Source organism: Mustela erminea, chromosome 14 (assembly GCF_009829155.1).
Source record: "Mustela erminea isolate mMusErm1 chromosome 14, mMusErm1.Pri, whole genome shotgun sequence".
Taxonomy (NCBI): domain Eukaryota; kingdom Metazoa; phylum Chordata; class Mammalia; order Carnivora; family Mustelidae; genus Mustela; species Mustela erminea.
Genome location: NC_045627.1, coordinates 73,191,771 through 73,216,746, shown reverse-complemented (window position 1 = coordinate 73,216,746; position 24,976 = coordinate 73,191,771). Strand labels below are relative to the sequence as shown.

General features: G+C 49.3%; 1 protein-coding gene across 4 annotated transcripts in view; it reads right to left on the bottom strand.

Moving 5' to 3' along the window:
• RBM20 (RNA binding motif protein 20) overlaps positions 1-24,976 on the bottom strand; it is a 186,343-nt gene that overhangs the window by 9,844 nt on the left and 151,523 nt on the right. For all 4 annotated transcript variants that reach the window (XM_032313100.1, XM_032313102.1, XM_032313101.1 and 1 more), the window contains exons 6-12: positions 23,571-23,714; positions 20,464-20,595; positions 14,203-14,282; positions 11,756-12,431; positions 5,100-5,204; positions 3,340-4,000; positions 1,650-1,784 (exon numbers count right to left, since the gene is read on the bottom strand). In XM_032313100.1, the coding sequence (XP_032168991.1) occupies positions 1,650-1,784; positions 3,340-4,000; positions 5,100-5,204; positions 11,756-12,431; positions 14,203-14,282; positions 20,464-20,595; positions 23,571-23,714 (1,933 nt within the window). The remainder of the gene's footprint in view (positions 1-1,649; positions 1,785-3,339; positions 4,001-5,099; positions 5,205-11,755; positions 12,432-14,202; positions 14,283-20,463; positions 20,596-23,570; positions 23,715-24,976) is intronic.

Here is a 24,976-nt window from a genome sequence, read left to right as displayed (position 1 = left end):
ATACAACACTTAGCATTTACTTTACATGGCTCTTAGTTTTTACATTTGTCATAATAATCACACTTTTTGGAATGAAAAACAGTTTTTAAAAAGACACAAATGACAAGGTGGTGGAACTTACTCTTAATTTTCACTTGTGTGTGTCATGCAGATTCCACATTCTTGGACGCCAAGACACCTGTGCTACACTTCCCCACCGCCCAGAGTGCCTCGCATGGGGCACTCTATCTAGAAAGGGCTGCTCAGTAAAAATAGGTACTCTATGAAAATGGAACTTGTGGAGGGCAGAAACAGTAAGAAATGTTTCAAAGGAGATGAAAAGAAAAAGAGAAACCTGATGGAAGATGTGAGCCTCCTTTTTGACCAGCCCCTCCCTGAGGAAGCAGACGTGTGGTCATAAGTTCTCACACAACCAGTCCTTCTCGTGCTTCCTTGGGACGCTTTCCCGCATGATATCTTCCTAAGCTCTCTCTCCAGTGGCTGCTACCGCTCCCTTGTCTCATTGCTTTCCAACCTCTCAAAGTCAAGGCAAAGACTCGAAAATGAAGTGGAGTGGGAGTCACTGAGTTAGTGGTGGCATCAGAAGCTCCAAGGGCACTCTACTGAAGTAATTTCACTCCCCACCCTGAGATTCTAGTTAACCCTCCCCTTCGAAAATGGGTCCAGGTGATTCTCTTATTAAGCTCTCTTCCTGCCCCCCGCAACACGTCCACTATTGAAAACTCCACTGCAGAACTGATCTGATTCAGTTCCATATAACACGTGAAAAAAACCCAAGGCTCAGGAATCCCAACCTATCATTCCCTGTGAGGGTTCTGCATTTGCACATTCCCTGTGCAAGGCCCGAGCCACTCCCTTCTCGGTGCCTCCCACCAGCCGCACCTCTGGACTCCCGAGCTCCATTCTGCCTCTGGCTGGGTTGCCTTCTCTAGCCAGGTGGGTTCTGTCAGTACCTTCCATTCCCAGGGCCTCCGAGAAAAGTATTTTTACATCTCTCTCTTTTTATTGACTTGTTAATAAAGGACTTGTAGTGACTGGACAAAATAAAACCCAAAACACATTCCTGGGTATGACTTGTCTGAGGTCCTGCAGTCATCCAGTAAGTAAAACAGGAAGGAACAGGGCCCAGGTCTCTCTCTGTTCGATGCTCCTCTATCAAATAGAGAGTGTCTGCCCCAAGTGCAGTCTCACCAACATCATTGCCTCAGAGCTGGTCTTTCAAAGCAAAAAAAAAAAATGTAGCATTGTCTTGGAAAGGGCTAGGGCAAAGAGGGTAGGGAAGCCAGTAGCAGAAGAAGTTCATTTCTATGGACTTTGGGTGACCACCGGGGCCTCTGACCTCTGCTTGAATAAAGGCTGTGTGGTCAGGAATAAAGCATTCCCAAACAGGGAAATCGAGTTTCTTTTTGCTCCGGTTCCCAGGGCAGTACTGTTCAGGGCCTGACCCCATAAGGTATCTGGTCTCCTATCGGGAGACTGAAATTGCAAGAGACTTTAAAGATATGCACTATCCACAGAATGGTTATTACACCCGACATTAAACACAGCAACAAAATGACAAAAAAAGCTTTCTCGAGCTCTCAGATGTTCCCGTGTCTCTATGGTTTCCTGGATCTGAATGTTCAGGAAGGACTGCATACTTCACCTACCTAGAGGAATGCTAAGTTCACTGAACACATCCTCTGGTTCCCAGGAAGGCAAAGAGAGGGGCTGTTTCAGCTCCACTTCGGCGTGTTCTGGTGACCTCACGTCCAGAGATTTCATTTCCATGAACTTGGGGTTTTCTGCAAAACATGGGCCAAGGCAGAGAACTAAGGAAGCACAATGTACTTCAAACACCCTCTCCTATTCTTGTACTGTGTGATCAGGAATGGTCCCTTGCACGGCTTAATAACATGAAGCGAGGGCGAGGACTGCTAATTAGAACCAAAATGCTGTAATTGAGAGTTTGTTCCACTGCCAAAAGAATGCCACACACACGAACCCTTGGCAACTCTGCGCCTTGGGTCCGTGGGGGATGGGCCCATGTCTCCTTTGGCTGGGATGATCCCCGCCTTGCCCTCCACCTCAGAAATCACTCCCTCTCTGCAGGCAGGAGGATTACCGGAGGGCAAACACTGTGCTGACGTCTCTAGGCACAGGGGCTGGCATAAAAGGCAACGACACATTCACCCCAAGCCTGTTGAGCAGTGTCATTAAATATGAACTCTAAACACTGGGTACGCTAATAAGCCATTAACACCAGTGCGTGTTGAGACCTGTACGGCAAAAGAAAGGGGTTCAATCAGGGCAAGGTGAACATCTCGCTCCTTCTTTATTCCTGCCTTCTGCAGACAGAGCCCAGGCCTCCCTCCGGGTTTCTCTGGCAACAGCAAGGCAGCTGCTCCCAGCAGTTTCCATGGAGACTCGCAGGTGAAAAACAGCTCAGGTCAGCCTGCCACAGAGGAGAGCCCGAGCCTCCAACTCCCCGACAGCTCGTGACTCGTGCCAGCCACACGGCACTGGCCGGGAAGGTTTCTTTTTAAGCCTTTACTCAACGGTTTCTGCCCCCGACTCTGGTGCCCCTTCCTTCCACATTCAGCATGCTGCAGGCTTTCGGTGAAATGAAGCCCTAGTCATTTTCACTCGCAGAACACCGAGGGCTGCTCCTCCTCCCCGCCCCCAACGCCGTAGCCCTTGCTGGATCTTTGTTTCCACTTGGCAGAGAAGACACGGCTTAGCCTATTTTAAACTCTGTCTCTCATGATGTCATAGTGCCGGGCACCCACACAACGTCACCTGCAGCGGCGGCGGAGGACAGCCTGGGACAAGCCTCCTTCCCCCATCGGGCCGCAGAGATGAGTGGGTCTACGGTGGGAGCAGCGGGAACAGGCTGCACCCCCCCAGGACCCCTCGTTCTGCCCTCTGCCCACTCGGGGCTCCCTTCTAGCCTTGCACACTCCTGCCCCCTCACCCGGGCCTCACAGGAGTGACAGCCTGGGTGGTCCGCCCTTGGGCAGGCTTGAGAGGCTGTCTACTGATCCAAGGAACCAGAGCCCCTTGGCCTGATAAGGCGAAACTTTGGTTGATTTTCGTTGTCAGAGTCCATCTGGGCTCCCGTAAATTCAGAGAAGGCGATCCTGTCTGAGTCTGCTTCTCAGAAAACGTGTGGCCTCCTGTCTGATTTCCTTTACACCATTTGCCGAAAAGCACTAACCGTTTAACCAGGACCTTGGAAGCTGGCTTTCTGCACCGGCTTGAACGCTCGTGTTGGTTCCAGCCTGCACACGCCCACATGCCTCCCTAGGTGAGCAGTGGTCCCATCAACCCAACCGCACAGGAGAAAAGGGGGGTAGTTACCCTGGGTCGACACTCCTTGGCAAGCCTGGCTTTGGAGGTCAGTGTCGGTGCGAGGGCTGGCTTTCCCCTGCAGGGGGCTGCCTTCACAAGCCCCATCTTCGGGGGTCCCCTTGGCCTTGCAGTCATCGAGAGGTGGGCTAGGCTGCCGGGCCCCCTCTTCTGCTGGCTTCGGGGAAGACATTTGCTGGAGTGGAGGGGCCAGACGCACATCGGAGCTCTCCCCTCCCTCTGCGGGCTTCTCGTAGCAATCTGAACCCTCCAGTGAGAGGCCTGTCTTACGTTCAGCTGGCTTCCGCTCAGCGTCCAGATTTAGGCCAGGCATTTCTACGTCCATGTCACTGGGACAGCTCGTGGAAGCAGAAGGCAGGTCTCCGGGTGTCTGGAGGCTGATTTCCGTGGCCCCGTTCCCTATAGGCTTCTCTCCCTCATGGGTGAAACCCTTGACTACGTCCAGGTCTAAGGTGGTCGTCACGCAAGGACATATTTCTGGGCAGATTTTGTCCTTCGGGTCAATGGGCACAATTTCTTCCAGTTCTGGGATGTCCGGTTCCATAATAAAATCTTCCTCCTCCCCAACCTCGTCCACTGTCACCAGCTCCTCCATGTTGGTGGGATACCAGCTCTCTCCTTCTGCCTCGCTTCCGCTCTCCCACTCTTGCTCCTGAGCAAACATGCAGAAGAAAGGTCACAGGGTGACAGAGGAGCAGGTCCTGGCATTCAACCAGAGGGCGCAAACCCTGACCACGGAGCCCCTCAAATCATGCAGATCCTGAGCACTCTGACTTCTGCCTGGGCGATCAGGAGGTGGGAACCACTCAAGCCCCACATCACCGATTCTTCCCTAGGATGAGGCTCAAACACAGCCTTTAGAACCAGCTCTGAATGCTGAGTCTGCCATGTTTAAAATGGCACAGAGAATTTCAAACCCTGGTGTAATAATAGGTGCTCAAGAAACAGTTTTTGAATGAATGACTGATAAAGTTATAAACTCAAAATAAATCAACGGGCTGGGGCTATTTGCTTGTAGGAAGGGCACCACTAAACGGAACTGTAGCAAAGTCCCCTTCAAAACTGCCCCAAGCTCCCTTTCCCACAAGGGTGCAACTTCCATAGCCCCACCTCGGGCTTGGCCCCTCCTGCAACTCTGTCATGTCCCCAGCAGCCAGATTTCAATCAGCTTCCTCGCCAGCCAGTGATACTCATCTCTCCACCTCTCCTGACCAGAAAGGCATAAAGCTGGCTGCGTTCCAAACACCCTTCTTTTTGCTGAGGCAGCCACGGCACTGTAACTGGATTTTTTTTTTTTTTTACTTTAATTAAGTAAAATAATCTTTACAAGCACAGTAGACGTTTTGTTAATCCCAGGGTCTGGGCAGGCTGAGGTCAGGGCCCTAGCTTGAGCATCCGAAGCTACCCTCTTCCCCCAGCCCCTCCCAAGGGACCTATTTTGGGAGTCTGGCTCTGAAGCCTGAGTCTTTTTTGGGCTCATGTTTTCCTCTTCCGAGTACAGCCAAGTTGCTGGAGACTGAGGCAGAGCCCAGGCAAGTAGTAAAGATCTTAATGAAGATCTGCAGAGATCCTAGGCAAAACCATTCTTCCAAGAAGTGCTGGCTTCATTCGTGGAATCCCAGGTGGGGTTTTGGCCACAGCCCATGCAGCAAGTGGGGCATCCCAGGGCAGGACCAGGACGCCTGCGACACAGGGCCCACGGGCCATCATGCAGATGGGGCTGTCCTGCTAGCACCTGGGACCACCTTTACCTTCTTTGTCCTTGGGTCTTCCGCATCTGAGGACTCCGCTTCTTTCTCCTGCCTGGCTGGTGATGAGCTGCTTTCTTCCACGCCCTCCTGCTCCTCTTTTCCAGCCTTACCAAAGAAGAACATAACAAACCAAATCAACGGTGAGCAGTGGCAGAGGAGAGAGGGAGCACCGAGAGAGAAAACAGTGCAGATAATGGTCCCCCAAGGTGTCTCGGAGGCACCTTGTCCTTCATTCTCACCAAACCCCTTGGAGGCAGGTGCCTTGCCTTTTACAGATGAGGAAATGAAGGATCAGAGAGGTTAAGTAACTTGCTCAAGTCACACAGACAAGTGGAGGCACCAAAATGTCTCAAGGGTTGGACTGACGTCTGTAGTGCAGCAGAAATCTCTGGCAAACTGGGTGTTTTCACAGTTGTGAAACCTACAGGCAGGGAGGGTGAGTAAAAGGACCAAGGGTAAACTGGCCCTGGGGTTGACAACCATTGTGGTGACATCTCCCCCTCAAAAGATCGGTTTTGGCCATAAAGATCACATGCAGGGGGCGCCTGGGTGGCTCAGTGGGTTAAGCCACTGCCTTCGGCTCAGGTCATGATCTCAGGGTCCTGGGATCGAGTCCTGCATCGGGCTCTCTGCTCAGCGGGGAGTCTGCTTCCTCCTCTCTCTCTCTCTGCCTGCCTCTCTGCCTACTTGTAATCTCTCTCCGTCAAATAAATAAATAAAATCTTAAAAAAAAAAATCACATGCAGGCCACTTACGAGTAGGAAGGGGGTTGTCAGCCAGCCAGTGTCCCCCTCAACCTTTTTTCTGTCCTCTCTCTGACCTAGAGCTATGGCCCCAATTAGCAACCCCCTCCCTTCTTCCTTCCTTCTATTCTCTCCCTCAGAGTCAGTCCCTCATAAGAGTTAGTGCTCCTGTCTGAGAAACTGAACAACTGAAAGCAGGTGTTTGGTTTGGGAATTAAGATCTCTGATCATCCTTGAGAACAGGGGTCAGCCGACTCTCATCCTCAAGCCAACCCGAACCAGTGCCTCTTTTGATATAATCTGTGAATTAACAAGGCTTCCAAGTTTTAAATAGTTGCATTTTAAACGATTACATCAGTGCCCACATAGTACCCTCACTTTGGCTTCTTGGCCCACATAGCCTTAAATAATTTATGGTCTGGGTTTTGTAGGAAAAGTTTGCCAATCCCCATTTTAGAAGTTTTTGGAGAATATTCTCCAACGACTTCAACTTTGGCCCCCAGATCAGTGACTCTTCCTGGACTTTCTTGAGGGTATGTTGCCTTTTCTTGACAATTTTGGCTGAGGTTCTAAGTAATGACTCGAGTTCTGATTTCTTCTGAGCAGACACACCTCTCGGAGTTGACAAGGAGCCAGCTGGGGCAGGAGCTCGAGGCTGACTGGTTTAACCAGTTATGGTCAGACGGGGGAAGAGAGTTGAAATCCTTCTGTCCTTGCTCTTTGTGGCTTTTGGAGCAATAGAGTCCACTGTATGCTCTGCTCCAGTTTTGTAAGCTAACCTAAGTGCAAAGCAGCTCCAAAATGTCTTTTTAGCTATCAGAACCCATAGCGTCTACCAGCAAGAGATCTCTTTATTTTATCTCCCTGAATAAGCTATCAATGACCCTCAGTCGTCCAAGTAAGTAATTCTCACCCTCCCCAAGCAATTCCTACAACCACACTCTTACATCAATACAATAGAGACCTCCCTGCCCCACACTCCTACATCAACACGAGACCTCCCTGCCCCAGTTCAAGCTGGGAGAGGCAGGACAGCCTGGCTGGCTGGAAGCACCTGCCAGTTGGATCCGGGTGCTTCCTCCCTGCAGACAAAGGAAATGCAGCAGTGCCTTCAGTGCACCCTGTGCCCTGGGATCATGTGAGAGTAGCAGCTTAAGGCAAACCAACAAAAGCAACAATGCACCCAGCTGCCCACACCAGCTCACAGACTAAGATATTAGGTCCCAACTATTGCAAGCAGAGATCCACCGCCACAGGGATAGAGCTACTGGTAAGCCACCTCTTTACTGTTCTCCCCTTTCTCCTCTGTAGCCTCCCCCCAAGTCTATTCTCCCCAAAGTGATAAAGAACGATCACTCAACAATGCAAAAACTATCATAACCTCACTGCACCTTCTTGCTTAAATATTTCATTTGTTTCCCCTTGCACTTGGGATGAAGACAAATCCATAACCTGCCTACAAGGTCTTGCATGATATGACCCATTGACAAACCAGATATACCTCCCGGCATTCTAACCCTGGCTGTCTCTGATCCAACACACTGGCCTCTAGCCACAGGGCCTTTGCACATGTTGTTCTGCTTTCCTTCCTTTTCTTTTTTTTTTTTTTTTAAGATTTTATTTGTTTATTTGACACAGAGAGAGAGATCACAAGTAGGCAGAGAGGCATGCAGAGTGGGAGGAGGGAGCAGGCTCCCTGCTGAGCAGAGAGCCTGATGCAGGGCTCGATCCCAGGACCCTGAGATCATGACCTGAGCTGAAGGCAGAGTCTTAATGCACTGAGCCACCCAGGCGCCCCTCTCCTTCCTTTTCACTCAGTGAAACCCACCATTCCTTCAAATCTCAACAGTTACATCCTAACCCAGGTAGGCCTCTGATCTGTCACAGGCATATACCTCCATTGCCTTCTTAGCACTCAGCACACATGCTCCTCTACTCATATGAGGAACTGATGAGTAGTCTTTCCACTAGACCTGAGCTCCATGAGATCAGGGTCATTTCAGCTTTCACTCAGAACTGCAGCCCCAGTGCTAGGCGCTCTGTGGACATGAGTCTATAAAAAAGAGGAGACCTGAAGGCTTAAAGGAGGGGGCAGAATAGTTAATTAGGGTCACACTTGCCTCGCATGCTTGAGTCTCTGTCTAGGCTCTGAACTCAGAATGAAAAGTTCTTCTATTTTTCCGTCCTATGGACTGTTTATACTGGGGGCTGCATTCTAGGGACCCCTGGGCTCCACCAAGTCCACAGACATGTTTTGGCCTATACAATTTCTAAAATGTGGGAAATTTCACAGATATCTGGACTTTGGTGCTGCTCCTCCAAAAATGGGGATCTAACAGCACAGGACATGCAGTCCTGAATGGCGGCCATAAAATGGAGCTGAGCAGTGGCTAACTGCCCCCAACAGAAAGGTCCCTCCTCCCTGGTCTGCCACAGCCCTTTGTCTCCATGTCGGCTTCACGCCTATTACCTGGTCCATATCCCCTGCCTGGCTTCCCTTCTCCAAGCATCTGGGTCTGTAACCCTTGACTGCCCTTCTTTCCTGTGTTCATTGTACTCAGTGACTTGATTTCTTTCATCCTTTCTGCAGTCTGTGGTCAAGGTTGGGTCCCACAGGTGGACCTGGCCCCAACACCAAGCAGCACACACACTGGCCTCTCCAGCACAGGAACTTTCTCCGGAGATCTTGGAAGTTTCAAATGAGCACAAGCTCATTAAGTCCTACGACTGCCTCATGATCACACTCATTTCACAATTGAGAAAACTGAGGCAGAGAAGAACAGGGTGTGACCTGGTTCTCAGAAGCCAGGCCTATCTCCAGGGTCCGGGTTCAGTCATTCCTTCCTTCCTTCAGCAAATACTTACTGAACACCTGTTCTGAGTCAAGGCCTCATCTGAGGGTCTGGGGACATAGCAGTGAGCACTGCAGACAAAAATTCCTGCCCTCTGGAGGTTCCATCAGGGGATAGGTTGGACCTAGGAAAAGTATGCAGGGAAGGAGGGGAAGCAAGCTGGGATGTTGTGGTTTTCCGTAGTGGTATTCCTGGCCAGAAACACACTTGGAGAGAGTGTGGCAACCAGAAAACACAAAGGAGCCTCGTGGACTTCGGGCGGTGGGTGGGGGGGGGGGGGGTGTGCCAAGGCAGGTGAACACATGTAAAGGCCCTTGTGGTGGGAGGTGCCCAGTATATCAGGAGAAAGGCAAGGACACTGTCCTCAGGCCTGTTGCCTTCCAGCTCCAAGCTTAGTCATTGCCATCATCTAATTCCTGGGGCAGCCCTGGGGGGCTGGGGTTGTTTTCAAGATTGTAATATACAGTTTGAGGTCAGTGAGGAAGACTTGGTTCCGTTGATATTCCTCCAACTAGTGTTGGACTTCTTGGCTCTGAACCCACTGACGCAATCCATTGGGGACCCCAGCAAGTCCCTACTGACCCCACTCTGAGGCTGTTGGAGGCAGAACCAGCCAGAGAGACAGAACTTGGGGAAACCCATGGGTTTTTCTGCATCTGTTTTTGCATCAGGGCTCGGGGCACGACCCACAGTATGTGTCACCTGAAAAGGGCCAACCGATGAAAGCAGGTAGGTCAAACAGTGGGAGCAGCCAGCTCACTGAAGAAGGGCGGCAGAAGTGGGGGTGCATTGGGAGGGAGCAGCTCCACCCCTTTGCCATGGGGACACAGGTTTCTAGGCTGTTGGCCTGTGTGGCTGAGGTCTAGGCTGAAACTCCTGCCTAAGGGGCTGTTGCTTTCTGTCCCTCTGAGCCTCTTCCTAAGGCACTGACCCATCACGAGCTCCTCTGATCCCTCCAAGCATAGACACGCTTCTTAAAAACATCCTCTGGGGTGCCTGGGTGGCTCATTCAATTAAGCATCTGCCTTCAGCTCAGGTCATGATCCCAGAGTCCTGGGATCGAGTTCTGCATCAGGCTCCCTGCTCAGTAGAGAGCCTGCTTCTCCCTTTCCCTCTGCCTGCTGCTCTGCCTACTTGTGCTCTATATCTCTCTATCAAATAAACAGATAAAATCTTAAAAAAAAAAAAAATCCTCAGGTTCAGCGGTCCTCAAGATTCAATTCAAATTCTCAGGGAGGCACATGAGGGCCTTCCACCCAGGTCCCTAACCTCATCTCCTGAGCTCTCTCTGCTGTGCCAGTCAGAAAAAACTGTGGCAGACTTTGAGCTGGGCAAAAAAGACAACAGGGTGTTCTTTCCATGGAATGCTGGGCAGTTCGTTGTCTAGCAGACTCCCTCCAGGAGATCTGGTCCAGGAGTCTTCACCTTTTGTTATCGTGAGGCTGAAGTCTTACAGCCCTGTAAATTGCAGAAGACGGAGAGTAGGGCAAACAATTCTCGTTCATAGAGATGCAAAGGAATTTTATCTGGCGGAGATGCCACTGACTTCCCATGCCCATGGAAGAGGCCAGTTTTCGATCTGTTAGCAAATTCACTTCTGCATTCCCGAGCATCTCTCCATGTTGCCAGCTTTCTGGATTCTCCTCTAGACCAGCATTTACATCTTGCCGGCACCCTCATTAATTCACAAGTTAAATAACCATTTTTGACAATTATTCATTTTACGTTTGTACAAGAGCATGACTTTACTTCTTAAAGACATTATTCTTTAAGACGCCCTAAAGATGCAGCCACACCGAGTATTTGTAGGTTCTTGGAAACAGTCTTCCTTTCTTGCTTTTGCCCTCACTGCTTCCCACATTGATTTGCCCCATGCCCGGCTTGCACATCACCTCTGTGCAGCTTTCCCTGTCCATGCGCGGAGGGAACGCCCCCGGAGCAGCTCATCCGCTGCTCTGCTCCGGCACAGGCCCCACTGAATGTCAATCATTTTTGTAGCTCTCTTTACACCATGAGACCTTGGTCTTCGCCACAGCATGGACCCTGCCCCATTCACCTCTGGACGCCCTGCGCCTAGCACCCTGCCTGGCCAAGTGGCCAAGTGCATGGAGGAGTAAAGGCAGTAGTGGACAAACACGTGACTCTTCAGTGTCCCTGGAGTCAAGAACTGGGCTCTTATTTCGACTTTGTCCCTAAGTCCTGGGTCGGGCTAGGAAATATACATGTAGGATTTTTAAAGCTGGGTTCTTTATGCAGACGCACCCTGCTCCCCAACCTCCTCTATTCCGCTCCTACCTAAACATACGTGGTTTGGGCAAGAAGGAAGCATAAGCCCAGTGAGAGGGTGAATTTTGTACCGTGAGTCCTCATGACCCACCGTGTGAACTATAGCTAGGCAGTGTGTTACCAGCCCTTTCAGACGCGTGGACAAAAGGGGCCAGCCAACGGCCGAGCATTTCTATTACAGTGGAAATAAAACTCTGGACAGTGTCCAGAGCAGCACCAGAGCAGCACACCAAGCTCGGGGCACCCAGGGTGAGTTCGTGGGGGGTGGCTGCGTCTCTTTACCACCTCTCATCAAACCCCAAGGTCAGCGGATGCTTTGGGCAGGAGAAAGGATGGAGCAGACCAAAGATCTCACCTCCCTGGGCAGGGTGCGGTGGTGCAAACACCGCGGGACCCCTCCAGCCCGGACACACACAGGACCACAGAAGGCCTCTGCGACCCATCACTGCCTAAATTCCAGCCACAGCAGTAACGTGCCAAGGGGTTTGGAGCGCCAGTGCTCTGCTGTTTGCAGACTGTGTAGCCAACTAACTTAGACTCTCTGTGTCTCAGTTCCCTCGTCCATAGCCATAATCGTATTATTACCCATATTACCTCACCACGGTGGCTGAGAAGATTAAATACCTTGATTGAGATAAGGTGCTTGGTTCAGTGCCTGGCACAGAGTCAACCTTCAGTAAGTGCTTCATTCGATCAAAGTGCACCATCATTTTGTTAACACTGCCCTGCCCGGGAACCTGCCTCTCCTTACCTGGGGGAGAGGGTGCGTCATTACCTCATTCCCCGCCCTCCTCCTTTCTCTTCTATCACCAGCTCCTTCTGGGTCTCTGTCGGGTCTCTTGGTTCTGTTCTTCTCACTCGGCTTCGACCTGGTGCTCTCAGGGGCGCCAGTCACCTTCGGCTCCAGCCCGTCTTCCTTGCCTGAGTCCTCGGGGTGGGGGTGTCTGCTCTCCCGCAGTCTGGCTTCCTCCCTCCTCCTGGACCTCCCGGGAGCATCCTGCTGCTGCTGCTGCTTTCCGTACTTGTCCGCCTTTGCCTTGGGCTCCTTCCGGTAGTAGCCCTCTTCTCGGCTTTTGTAGCCCGAGGCAGAGTGCAGCAGGCTGGGGGACCCCGGTCTCAGGTGCTTTTCTCGGTGGCCCCTGCCTCCTTCGAGCCGCTCCTCTAACTCGGCTTTGTCCAGTTGCCAGGGGTAGTGCTTGCGGTCGTGCGTCCACATGTCCGCCCTGTCCCTCCCGTCCTCCCCGTTTTCCCTCCAGGGGCCCGGGTCTCGCTCTTCCTCTCTCCTGGCATAGGGCGAGCGCTCCCACGAGTCCCGGCTGCCGCCCCAGTCGGCCCGGCTGGGGCCCAGTGGGCTGTGGGAAGAGCTGCAGGAGGTGAAGCTCGGAGTGTGGGACCTCGGGGACAGTGACCGGCTCACAGGGCTGCGAGACCGTGGCCTTTCTGGGCCATATCTGTTAGGGAGCAAAGGAGTGGGTTTTAGAATTTGCACATCCCTGGACCCCATACACAGACACGCCCAGTTCCTCGCACAGACACGCCGCACACATAACCCCGTGTGGCCATATGCTCTTCACCACAGCTGTACAGAAGACACAGAGTGCCACAGGAGGAAGCTCTTCCTCGTCTGGACTTCTAGGAGGATGATTTTCCCTAAGGACAGTCCTGGCCATCTCTGTGCCTCTACTCATTCTGCTCCTGGGAACTGGCATAAATAATTGGACTGGTTTGGCTCCACTCCATCTTTGTTCCTCTTGGAAGGAAGCTAGGCTCAGGGGGTGGGCAACGCTCCTTCTGGGGTGTGGGGAGGTTGCCCCGGTCCAGCCTGGTGGGCAAGGCTGCCTGACCCTGGGGTTCAATGCTCCAGCCTCTTGACTACAAGACCAGAGCCACGACCCACCTGGTCTCTACTGTAATGGCAGCCTCTTGGCCACCATTTGTCTTGTTTACTTCTCATCTCAGTTTGCTCAGATCCTAGGCATGGTAGAAGGATGCTAATTACTGGGGGGGGGGGGGGGGGGGGGGCGAGAGTGAGGAGGCCAGGCTCAGAGATCCTAAACCAAAGAACGAGGAAGGCATGTTAGGGTTGGAGGTTCGGAACCTTAGAGCTCCGACCTGCTCGTGTTTCAGGTGAAGAAACTGAATCCCAGAAAAGGACCTCAATCTGCCCAAGATTCAGAGCAAGACCTCCTAGTTCCTCCCAACAGTTCACCACCGAGCGGCAAGCCGCAGGGTATGGCTTTATATGCATCTCTTTAAAAAACTCAAACAACCATTAAAAAAAAAATCCCAAATAAATGGAAATCCCAAATCCAAGCAGCTACATAGAAAGATATACAAACATATGAACACACACTCTCTCTTTCCCTCTCTCTCTTTCTGAAGGTTGTTTGATTATTAAGAAGATCTACTTAATCGTATATATACCCTTTATTGTAAAAGAACAGGCGATTTTCATTTGGTTCCCAAATACAGGAAACCCATGCAGTCCTGACTAACAGGGGACACCCATATGTGGCTCACTGGGACCAGGCTGCCTTGACCACCAGCGGGGAATCAGCCTGGACTCTGCCCTCTGCAGTGACATCAGAGCGCTACCTGTGGCAGCAGTGGGTAAGAACCACAGATTGTGTTCTACTCTGTCTCCATAGGGACGGGGTCTTTGTGGGGCAGCAACAGTGGGAAACTTGTAGCGCCCTCCTGGTATGGTCACAATTTCAGTCGGAAGAAATAAGTTTGAAAACTGAATGCATTCCATCTTCAGAGGAAGTGACTGGTCAAGTCCCTACTTTTTTTGGGTGGGCGGGAGGGGGGGCTGGTTCCCGTACGTTCCTCTTCCTACATCTACATTCACCCCATGAAAAATCAACAGGCGGCTATAAAAGGAACACACACACACACACACACCCCTACTTTCAGACTTTTTTAGCAAACTGTTTGCCCTGAAGGGCCAAATATCAACAGAACCCCTCCTCTATATACTCCCCCCCCAACAAAGGACAAGCTGATGAGAGGAAGCCTACCATTTTGCATTTTCCTGAGGCTTACCCTGAGTAGCACTAATGCCTTCCATCAGGCACGTGGAAAAGAAGGGCCAAAAAAAGGCTGATGGACAGGGCAGGGGCAAGGGCAGGACACAGTGTGACTGAATAACCCCTACGAATAAGAGCAGGAGAGCATCCAGCTGCCCAGAATCCGCCCTGATGCCCAGGGCTGAGGCCTCACCTGTCCGCTTCCCGGAACATGTCCCTCTCCCTCTGGGAATGCATGTCCTGGATGATGGCAGCCACAGTTTTCCCAGGTTTCTAGGGAAAGTCAGAGAGGTCATCGTCAGAACAGAGATGGCCATGCAGATGCCAAAGAGAAGCAAAGAGGACTCGGGTGCACAGTTCGGTCCACCCAAGGGGAACAAAGTACCTTCTTAGAGGAAGAAAAAGTTTAATCCAGGGCATGAGGAGTGTGAGCAGGACGCTGAATGGAGTGGCCCTGACATTTTGGGGACCTCTTTATCACAGAACACCGCAAACATACACAAAAGCACAGAGAAGGGTATTTTGACTGCCATGCTCCGTTTGCATCATCAATAATTCTGACCAATCCAGTTCATCTGTACCCCCCACTTCCCCACCCCACAGAATACTCTGAAGCAAATCCCAGACGTAGATCTTTTCACCCATCCTATGAAGACACTGACGTGGCTCAATAACCCCACAGGGGGACCATCCATGGTGCTCATGGTCAACACATCTTGCTGCTTTCAGACAAGTGCCCCTGGACTTGAGGATCTCAACCCAGGAAGAACAGCTTAGCTCCACCTCCAGCTGGCTGGGTGATCTGGGGTCAAGGCTTGCTGTCTGTGGGAGACTCCCTCCCACCACCTATAAAGGTAAGATAATGAGGCCCATCTGGCATCCACCAGCAGCCTCGAGGCAGGGCAGCAAAGCGGGCTGAGCCGATAAAAGTCACAGGTGCTTGGCCTACATAAAAGGAGCTGCGGGAAGGTTCCCTCTGACCCTTCTGTGGCTGTTTTCCATGTCTCAAAAGTCTCAGGAAGATGCTGAAACCTTCCTTATGAACCCTGAACCTGTCACAGCCAGGCCCTGTCACAGCAGCCCTGACCCTTCCCGACATTACTGTGCTTCCCAGGGTCTTAGTCTCTTCTCAGCCGACTCCTTCCTCCTGGACACCCTCTCTGTTGAGCTGATTCACCGCAGCCTTCAAGCCCTATTCGGCAATCGTTTCCTCCTTTACACAAGCCAGTCACCCTGCCTTTTGCCACTGAACTTCTAGGAGCTCCATACTGATGCACTCATGTTTAAATCTTGTATAATTTCCAGAGAAATAGCCTGTCTTTTCAGTTACACAGCAAACTCGCCAGCCCTCAGTACCATGTCTTATCTGGAGAAAACCCTCAGTCACCATTTCTGATTGAACATTCCTGAGAGCACCATGGAACGTACCCAAGAATGCTTCTCAGGGCCGGAGACTCTCTGTGGCTGGGAGGCTGACAAGACCAGTGGCTCTGAAACCAGGCCCTCTGCCCCTAAACCGCCTGGGACCCTCAACCCCACCCCAAATCTCTCAGGGAAATCTCTGGGAACCTAATCAAAGGAACCTAAAAACTCCCCTGACACTTCTCTGATGCAGTAACTGGGAGACACTGGTTTAAATTAGTCCAAGTTCCCTTCCGCATGTAAGACACCATGGTTCTGGAGAAGTCTCTCTAGAACAGCCCAGAACAGAGCTCATTCTTCTCGTCCAGGTCTGCAGGAAGAAAAAAAAATCACTTTTTATTGATCTTTCCGATTTCGTGTTTTTCATTCTGTGAAAGATTCTGCCTCAAGTGCCCTGAGGAATAGAGCCTCTGCCACGAAGAGGGTATGGGGAGACCTGATGGCCAGCACGAGGAAATATTCTGGGGAGGCGATAAGAGATACCTTAAATCTCTCCTTTTTCTCCCTCCACTTTGCCTGGTGAGCCAAAGGTAAAGGTCGAGGAAAAACACCAATCAAAATATCCCCCCACCTCTGCAAGCTCTGGTGGGACCCCAAGTGGCCCCCTCACCCCACCCCGTGGCCCAGAGATACCGACAGAGACGGTGTTTTGCTGTCTACCGCCCCAGTAGCCACTCCCCCTCCTCCACCCTGCCCTGAGGTGACACAGGCCGGGCCAGCCACGGCATGGCCTTCCCAAGCACAGAGATTGGCTCAGGGAAGAACATGTGTCCCAAACGAGCCCGATCACGGTGGCCCGATCACAATCACGGTGGCTCTCGGGACCTCTGAGGAAGCTACTCCAAAAAACCCAGGCTCTCTTGTCCCGAGGAACAGAACGGGGAGGAAGAGACGCCAGACGGCAGCAGTCGATGAAGCCATCACGCCACCTAGAGGAGGGAGGCTGGGGCTGCCCGGGCCATCCAGGGAGACCCCCCAAAACAAAGCCAAGCGAACCGAAGAAGGCAGAGCGGAGAAGAGCCAAGTCCTAAGGATATCGCTGAGGCCCCGAAGCCAGCTGCACCCACAGCCACGGCCACTCCAGGCCTTTTCATTTACACCAGCCAGTAAATAAAAAAAAACAGAACAAAACAAAACACTTTAGTCCATAAGCTTACAGGAGATCATTTTCTGTCACTTGCAGAGACAGTCCTAGCTGATTCACGCCAACACAGGGACCATGATGCGTGCATTCCTATGTGGCTACAGTGGGTTTTGAGATCTTTCTCACGGAGGCATCGTGACAGCTTGGGAGCAGAAAATCCTTCGTAAAGGGCAGAAAGCCTCATGTTCCAGTCCCTTGTTGCTCAAAGTATGCTGTGAGAACCAGCAACACTTCCCGGGGACATGTTGGAAAGGCAGAATCACAGCCCTGCCCCACTTCTACTGAACCAGAAATTTTAACAGGACCTGCAAGTGATTTGTTCATACATAAAGTTCGAGAAACCCTATTAGAAAACTGTCTGCTGCTTATGGGCTGGGGGACTAAGGGCAGATTTCCCGACTTATCACACGGACAGTGGAGATCCTACTGACACGACACAGAGGCACAGACATACGCAAAGCCTAAACGGCCTCAGGTTTTGATCAGGGCTCTTCCAGGCCCTATGAGCTTGTGCAAGTCACTGAACTTCTTTGAGCCTCCGTTTCCTTATCGGTTTAACCGCGATAACGAACACCTGTCTGACGAGACTGATGTCAGGATTAGAGTAGATGACATATGTGAAGTGTCTAGCCCATGACCTGACCCAAGACTCAATTAAAAGTACCTATTCTTGGTATTACTGTTGTACTGTTATAATTACTGTCACTATCCACCCTCCACACCTCCCAGGGGAAGGTGACCGCAAGACTCAAAGAGATAATACACGGGGCAAAAAAGGGTTTAAAACCGACGAACTCAACATAGAGTCCTTTCCTGATCTGGTAAACTGAAGTTCATGCAGTTTAAACACCTTGCCCAAGCTCATCTAAGCAGGACTAGGTAAAACCCAGGTAGCACCAGCACCGTCCCATCTGGAATAGGTCACGTGGTTGTCAATGGTTTATTTTCCCGTCCTTCCTCACACCAGACTGTGAGCTCCTCCGCCAGCTTGCTGTGTCTATAACCATGGCACCTGGCCCAGCTCCCGCCCACAGTGGGCACCGAGTGAACTTTTGCTGAGCGCAGACCTTGCCCATCTGACCTCTTTAACCCATGGTGTTTGCACCACCCCAAACCATCTCCCGCAGGAAGGTACTATGGTGCCTTAATTCCTTCATTTAAAAAGCTGAGTACTCCTGCTAATCCTAATCAGAATTTTACAACATTTCATTTAGAGACTGAAGATCCACTGGGAATTTAGTGCAGAAATTCAATTCTAGCCTCTAGGGGAGAATCCAGGAGAACAGAAACTTTGGCTGAGTCCACAATCGGATGGGATCTTTCATGTGCCTGAGCAAAGCAATGTGCTTTCATTCCCCGGGGAGGGAAAATGCCAGGTTCTGCTAGAACTGTTGGCAAAGAAACTTCAGAAGCAATAATACAAGCAAAGCAGAATCAAGGCTTTGGCGACATTACTATCTCCACATGCAGACTTGTCAGAATGCTACCCTTAGCTAGCCACAACCACTGAGCCTTTGTCTCCGGTCTTCAATCTTGAAGGCAGATTAAAGACACGAAAGGGTTTTGAACAAAATGGGACTTCAGTAAATGTGGAATAAGCTGAAGTGAACTAGAAGGGCACTACTAAAATGGGACAGTAGAAAGCACAAAATAAGAAGTAGATTTAAATAAAAATATAGCAATTTAATTACAATAAATCCAAATGGACTAAATGCTCCAGTTAATTGAGCTCCTTCCTGCAAACCATGAAGAAGACACAGTCTAAAGAAAGGCATGGGCGAATGACCTTAAAAGAAACTTTCCACCACAGAAGATCCAAATGGAATGGCCAATGAACACAGGAAAAAGGGCTCACCTCAATTAGTAATCAGGAAAATAAAAATATAAACCATGATGGGGCGCCTGGTAGCTCAGTCGGTTAAGCGTCTGACTCTTGGTTTCTGTTTAGGTCATGATCTCAGGGTTCTGAGATGGAGCCCCTGTCAGGCTCCCTGGTCAGCAGGGACTCGGCTTCTCTCCTCCTCCCTTTGTTCCTCCCCCCACTCAAATGTGTGCTCGCTCTCTCTCTAAAACAACAAATAAATCTTTTAGAAAAAGTAAAAAATAAAACCATGATAAACCAATATACATTTCCAGACAGGCAAAAATCAAAAAGTCATCTAACAAAATGTTAGTGAGAAGGCATACCACTGAAAACTCTTACTCTAGCAGGAACGTAAATCTGGGACAACTGATTTTTTTTTTTTAAGATTTTATTTATTCATTTGACAGAGATCACAGTAGGCAGAGAGGGGTGGGGGGGAAGCAGGCTCCCTGCTGAGCAGAGAACCCGACGTGAGGCTTGATCCCAGGACCCTGGGATCATGACCTGAGCCAAAGGCAGAGGGTTTAACCCACTGAGGCACCCAGGCACCTCTGGGACAACTGATTTTGAAAAGGGCTTGCTGGTAAAGTTCAGGGTAAGCATGCCTTGAGATGCCGCAATTCTACTCCTCATTACGTGTGTGCCCCTCATTATACCTCACGTACGTATGTACCAGGATGCCATGTTCACGAATGTTTACAGAGTGTAAACCTGGCGATTCACAGACCTGTACCCCTGAGGCTAATAATACATTATATGTTTATAAAAGAAAAAAAAAAAAGAATGTTTACAGTGACTTGTCCCTAATACCCTAAAACTGGAAACAGCCCAAATGTCCATCGACAGTGGAACGTATAAATACATAGTCGTACAATGGAAATTTATGTAACAGTGAGAATCAACAGACACACCCAGCACGGATGGCAGAAGTTGAATGAAAGAACACAAAGAGCATGACTCCATTCATGTAAAGTTCAAAATTGGGCAAAACTAAACGCTAATGGTAAGGGAGGCAGAAATGGGTTGTTGAACTCTAAGGAAAAGCAAAGAAATGATCATCTTTGGTCAGGAGAGTGGAGAGGGATGGGTAAAGCTTGTGGAGGGATTCAGAGGGGCTTCTGGGTGCCACTGGTGATGTATTTCTTGACTTTGGTGGTGGTTTTATAGGCTTTATGAGATTTCAACCATTACTACTTATTTTTATTTATTTGTTTATTTGAGGTGCAGGGGAAGCAGCGAGGGAGAGACAAGCAGACTCCACACTGAGCACAGAGCCCAACAGAGGGCTTGAGATTGTGACCTGAGCCGAAATCAGGAGTCAGAGGCTTAAATGACTGAGCCACCCACATGCCCCCATTACTACTTTTTAAACTGCACAATACATAATTAGTCATTTTTCTGAATGTATGTTATACCTCACAATAAAATAAGGAAAAAGAAAATAAAAAAGAAGAGACAAATGTAGAACAAGCTAAAACAGAAACAAAAGCCCTGTTTGGAATTATCTGAATTCATCCCTGACTGTGGCCAATACAGTCATGGGCTGCTTAGAAGGATTTCTATGGGGCTGAAGACATAATTAGAGAGGCCAGAGGAGAGAAGAAGACATCAGGGCGGGGTGGTGGTGAGAGAGGAAGAGAAAGTTACTGGAGCTCTGTAAGCGCAGAGAAGGAGGTTATATTCAGAGCTTGGAGCTCCCACGTCTGAAATGCAAACACCTTCCCCTGCTTCCTTCATCCTTCAAAAGACTTCCCTTGTAAGCCTTTCCTCAAGACCCCTCCTCGAGTAGCATGTACTTAGTCATGCTGTCTCCAGCATCCCTTTGCTTTCCCTGTACTTATCTCAATAAGCATTTTTCTTGCCATGTTTTCAAGTTGGCCTTCCTATGTGATAGTCCCAAAGGCAGTAGGTGATCTCTGGATGTTTTCCTATCCATTCCTTCCCGCCAGCACTTAGGCCAGTGCCCCACAAGGAGACACACAGTTGATGCTGCCGAGTGACTAAACAATGGGAGAATGCTTTACCTTCAGCTGTAATTCCTTATATCTCTTGGACATCCGGATGAGCAACTTCTCACCATTGATCACAGCAGATTTTTCTTGGTAATACTGGACCATGGCCTGGGCAGCTTCTGTGTAAGCCATCTCTAAAAAGGCCTAGGAAAAAAAAAATGGAAGGACTTAAGCTGAAGCTGACATGAATGGTCTTTTTTTGTTGCTGGGGCGGTGGGGGCTGCAGAGGGAGAGGGAAGAGAGAGAATCTTGAATAGGCTCCACACCCAGAACAGAGCCGGACACGGGGCGGATCATGACCTGAGCCAAAATCAAGAAGAGTCAGATGCTTAACCAGCTGAGCCCCCCAGGCACCCCTGATGTGAATGGTCTTAAACAAAAGTCAGTACTAGACAGAATTCCATGTCTATGAAGTTCAAGAATAGGCAAAATGAATCAATGCTGATAGATGTTAGAGCTGAGCTTCCCTCTGGGGCAGGGGTGGGGTTCTGACTGGGTGGGGTATAAGGAAACCTTCTGAGGTTCTCTGGAAATGTCCCCTCTCCTGACCTGAGCGGTAATTACATGGGTGTACACACGTAGAAAATTAATGGAGTTGTACACTTAAGACGAGTACACTTTAGAGTATGTATTTTATACCTCAATAAAAGAGGTATAAAAAGAGGTATTTTATTTTATACTTCAATAAAAAGAAAAACGATCAGGGCAAGAAGCTGTCTTTGATCCCATCTGTTCAAAGAGACCTATTTATTAACTTCACCCAAAGAGCTCATTATAAGACAACCCCTCTCCTAATCCCCCTGGTTACCAATAATTCTTAAATTATTACTATCCACCCTGTGCCACATCATGCCACAGGAGCCCCCTTGGGATGGGAGAATCCATTAACCCACAGTTCTCTAAGGGGATGTAGTGCGGAGAGTGAGTCTCGTACAAGTGACCTTGGGCTGATCCCTGCAAAATTTGCTATTTTGTCGCAATGAGGGTAGGAGACAGAGACACAGCCATGAGTCTCTGAGTTCTCAGTGTCTTTGCAGGGAAAGAAAAATACTAAACAACTCAGGGGCTCCCAAGGCTTGAAAGAAAGCCAGGGCTTTCTGAATTACAGAAAGGAGAAAACCCTCAGTTACAGCTCTATAGCGTATTCCCTCTTTATTGAACTGTTCTGATAAAACACACAAAAAATGGGCTTTTGCATTCAATCAGTATCTCCAGAGAGTTTCTAAATAGACTGTATTGACTGACCTGCCAGTTTACCCAACAGCAGCTGTGGTGGGTTTGTCCTGTTACCATTTCTTAGATTGCTTTGGTTTGTACTATACAGATAGCACATGGTCCCTTGATGTTGAAAAGGGAAAGTGGTCTGTGACCAGGGAACCCTCATTGTGGGTCCCTACACTCGCAGTTCGTTTGAACCAAGTGGGCTAACCTAGCTCGTCTTCCCTCGCATCTGTTTCTGAATGTCAGAGATGCTTTTCCCTGCTGTCACAGTCTATGGCAGATGTGTGGGAGATGAAGAAGTCAACATTCTGTAGGGTTTTATTTCGGATCCTGTCACCCAGCTTTCTAAGTGCCTCTTTCTTGATGCAAACATTTTTGCACCTCTACTTCTCAGCTGTCAGATGGGAATAATACTAATTCAGGGAATCGCACTGCATTAACGTTGCAAGCTGAATTCTGTACATTTATCCAAAATAGAATTCTGAGCAGTTGGAGCAAAGGGACTAAGTGAGGAGTCCAAGCCCACTTTGATGGAAGAAGACCACCAGTGATCTGATGTGGCTCAGAGTCTCTAAAGTTCATGTGTTAACTAAGAAAAGAACTTCCTGGGGCCCCTGGATGGCTCAGCCAGTTGAGCGCCCTACTCAGTTTTGGCTCAGGTCATGATCTCAAAGTGGTGGGATCAAGCCCTGCATCAGGCTCTGTGCTCAGTGTGGAGTTCGCTCAAATTCTTCCCCTCAGCCTGTGCCCCTCCCCTTACATTCTTTCTCTCTCTCTCTCTAAATAAATGAATAAATAAAATCTAAAAAAAGAAAAAAATGTCTATGTCTGCCCCTTTGGTCCATAAAGTAAAAATATTTATTAACACTAAAGATAAAATATTCTTATTCCTGGCCATTCCTCTGCATAAACTCATCCTTTCACTCCAGAAGCGAAGACAGCTGTATTAACCGTCAAGTTCTCACTCAACCCCCACGGGGTAAGGGTTCTTTGTCCTTTAGACTTACCAGGCACCCATCAATTCCCACCCACTCTCCTGCTACAAGACCCAAGGGCTTCAGATACTAACACCAAAGATCTCTGAAGACATCTGTTCACAGAGAGTTGTTGGCTCGCTCCAAACCCAGGCTTTCAGATACGAGAAGCTTAGATGGTAAGGCTGTAGCATTAACTCAGGGGGTTTGTAATACAGTGAAAAGATTCAAGTTTATGGGTTTCTATTTTGGGAGTCAGTTAGCTTTTCCATGTTAATGAGTCCCTCATTCCAAAGTACCTCCTTACCTACAGGCTACTCACAGAGGCCTGCGCCCATCACAAGGAGGGTAAGCTGAGACCAGGGTAAGCAAAACACCACCACCAGACAAAACCTCTGTGCTATACCAACAAGAGGCCAGCTGTGTATTACCTTTTTATTTTCAGAATAGCTTCTCTTTTTTTTTAAGACTTTATTTATTTATTTGAGAGAGAGACAACAGAGCAGGGGCAGAGAGAAAAGCAGGCTCCCCACTGAGCAGGGAGCCCCATATGGGGCTTGGTCCTGGGATGCTGGAATCATGACCTGAGCTGAAGACATCCGCTTAACTGACCTAGCCACCTAGGAGCCCCAAGAATACCTTCTTTAAAAAAAATAGAAAAGATATTATTTGTTTGTCGGAGGGAGAGAGAGCACAAGCAGGGGCAGCGGCAGGCAGAAGCAGGTTCCCCGCTAAGCAAGGAGCCCAATGTGGGAGTCGATCCCAGAACCCTGGGATCATGATTGGAGTGGAAGACAGACACTTAACCGGCTGTGCCACCCAGGTATCCCCCATGAATAGCTCCTTTAAAAAAAAAATTATATAGTTCCCTCCACCAATATGTGGTCTATCTGGTATGTCCCAGTGTGAAAGTACCCGACCTACCTGATTAGTGGACTTCATGAGGATGTAATTAGTGACCTTCCCAAAGGGCAGCCCCAGGTTAATGACATCATTCTCCGTGCAGCTTCCTTCCGGGAGGTTGCAGATGTGTACCACGCGGCCGGCACCCGTTTTCCGCTGTGCAAACTGATGGGAACAGAGAGCTGTGGCTAGTCTTCCAAATACATTTCCCTCTGGCCTTCTGTTCCAGATGTACCTAATGACCATCTTCCCCCCAATAGTGATTGCAAAAGGATAATATGAAATTAATGCAGAAAAAGAAACCATTCCCAGATATGTATAAAATATCAATTTTATGCCACCCTGTTACAGGAAAGATTTCCAACATTTTAATGAGCAATCACATCCAGAACTGCCAGAGATGTGAACACATGGGCTTATCCCTGGGTCACTGGGGGCAGGTTACACGCTATGACCTCTTGAGAATACACTTGAGCAATATTTAATAAAACTTGAAGTACAGATAGCCCAGGATCTTGCCATCCCACTTTTGGAAATCTCTCCTACAGAAATAAATGCACCAATATATAAACATCTATGTTCAAGGACACTGCAGTTATTTATAAGGTGGGGTAATATTCTGGAAACAGCCTGGATGTCTGAGAATAGGGGAATGTTTGAGTAAATGATGGTTCAAGCAGATAACGGAAGATGACAGAGCCATTAAAAGGCAGAGGTAAGTGAGCTGATAAGGAATAATTTTAAAGACAGTTCAGCAACAAAACAAGCTGCCAGACAGCACATGCCTTTTTTTGTTAAACAAAACAAAAGGAGGGTAATTGAATTGGCATCCAGGCCAATGCCTTTTTTGTTTAAAAAAAAAAATCTATATGTGAGAAAGAGATACATCAAACAAGTGTAAAGTTTTGATCGCTGTTGGAACTTGGGGTTGATTTTATACTAGTCTGTCCTGTTCTGCACATTTGAAATTTTTCATAATGAAAAATTTTTCAAGGCTATCAGCACAGACAGAGAAAGGCAGGCAGGGGAGGGTACCCAGCAACTTGTCAACACTAGTTATCGTCAAAGAGCTGAACTCGAAAGGAGTAAGAGGAGAGAGGTTTTTTAACATTTTTCTTATATACCTCGTATTGTGTGACCACAGAAAAAAGAGCACAGCAAGGATTTGTGGGAACCTTATATATAGACATCCGTGACAACAACGCATGGTTTAGGGTGGTGGCTTTCACAACGGTGTTAGGCTTGAATCCTTTCCGCAAATACAGGCTTGCTCACCAGCCCAATATATTCCACAAATAAGAGGAGCTGGGCTAGGCAAACCTGGGGCTCGGGCCCCCTGCCACCACCACCAGCCAGCAGCCCCAAGGACCTCTGAGGAACACAGTTTGGAAGCCAAGAAGGGGACATAATCAAAGCTTCGGGAGGGA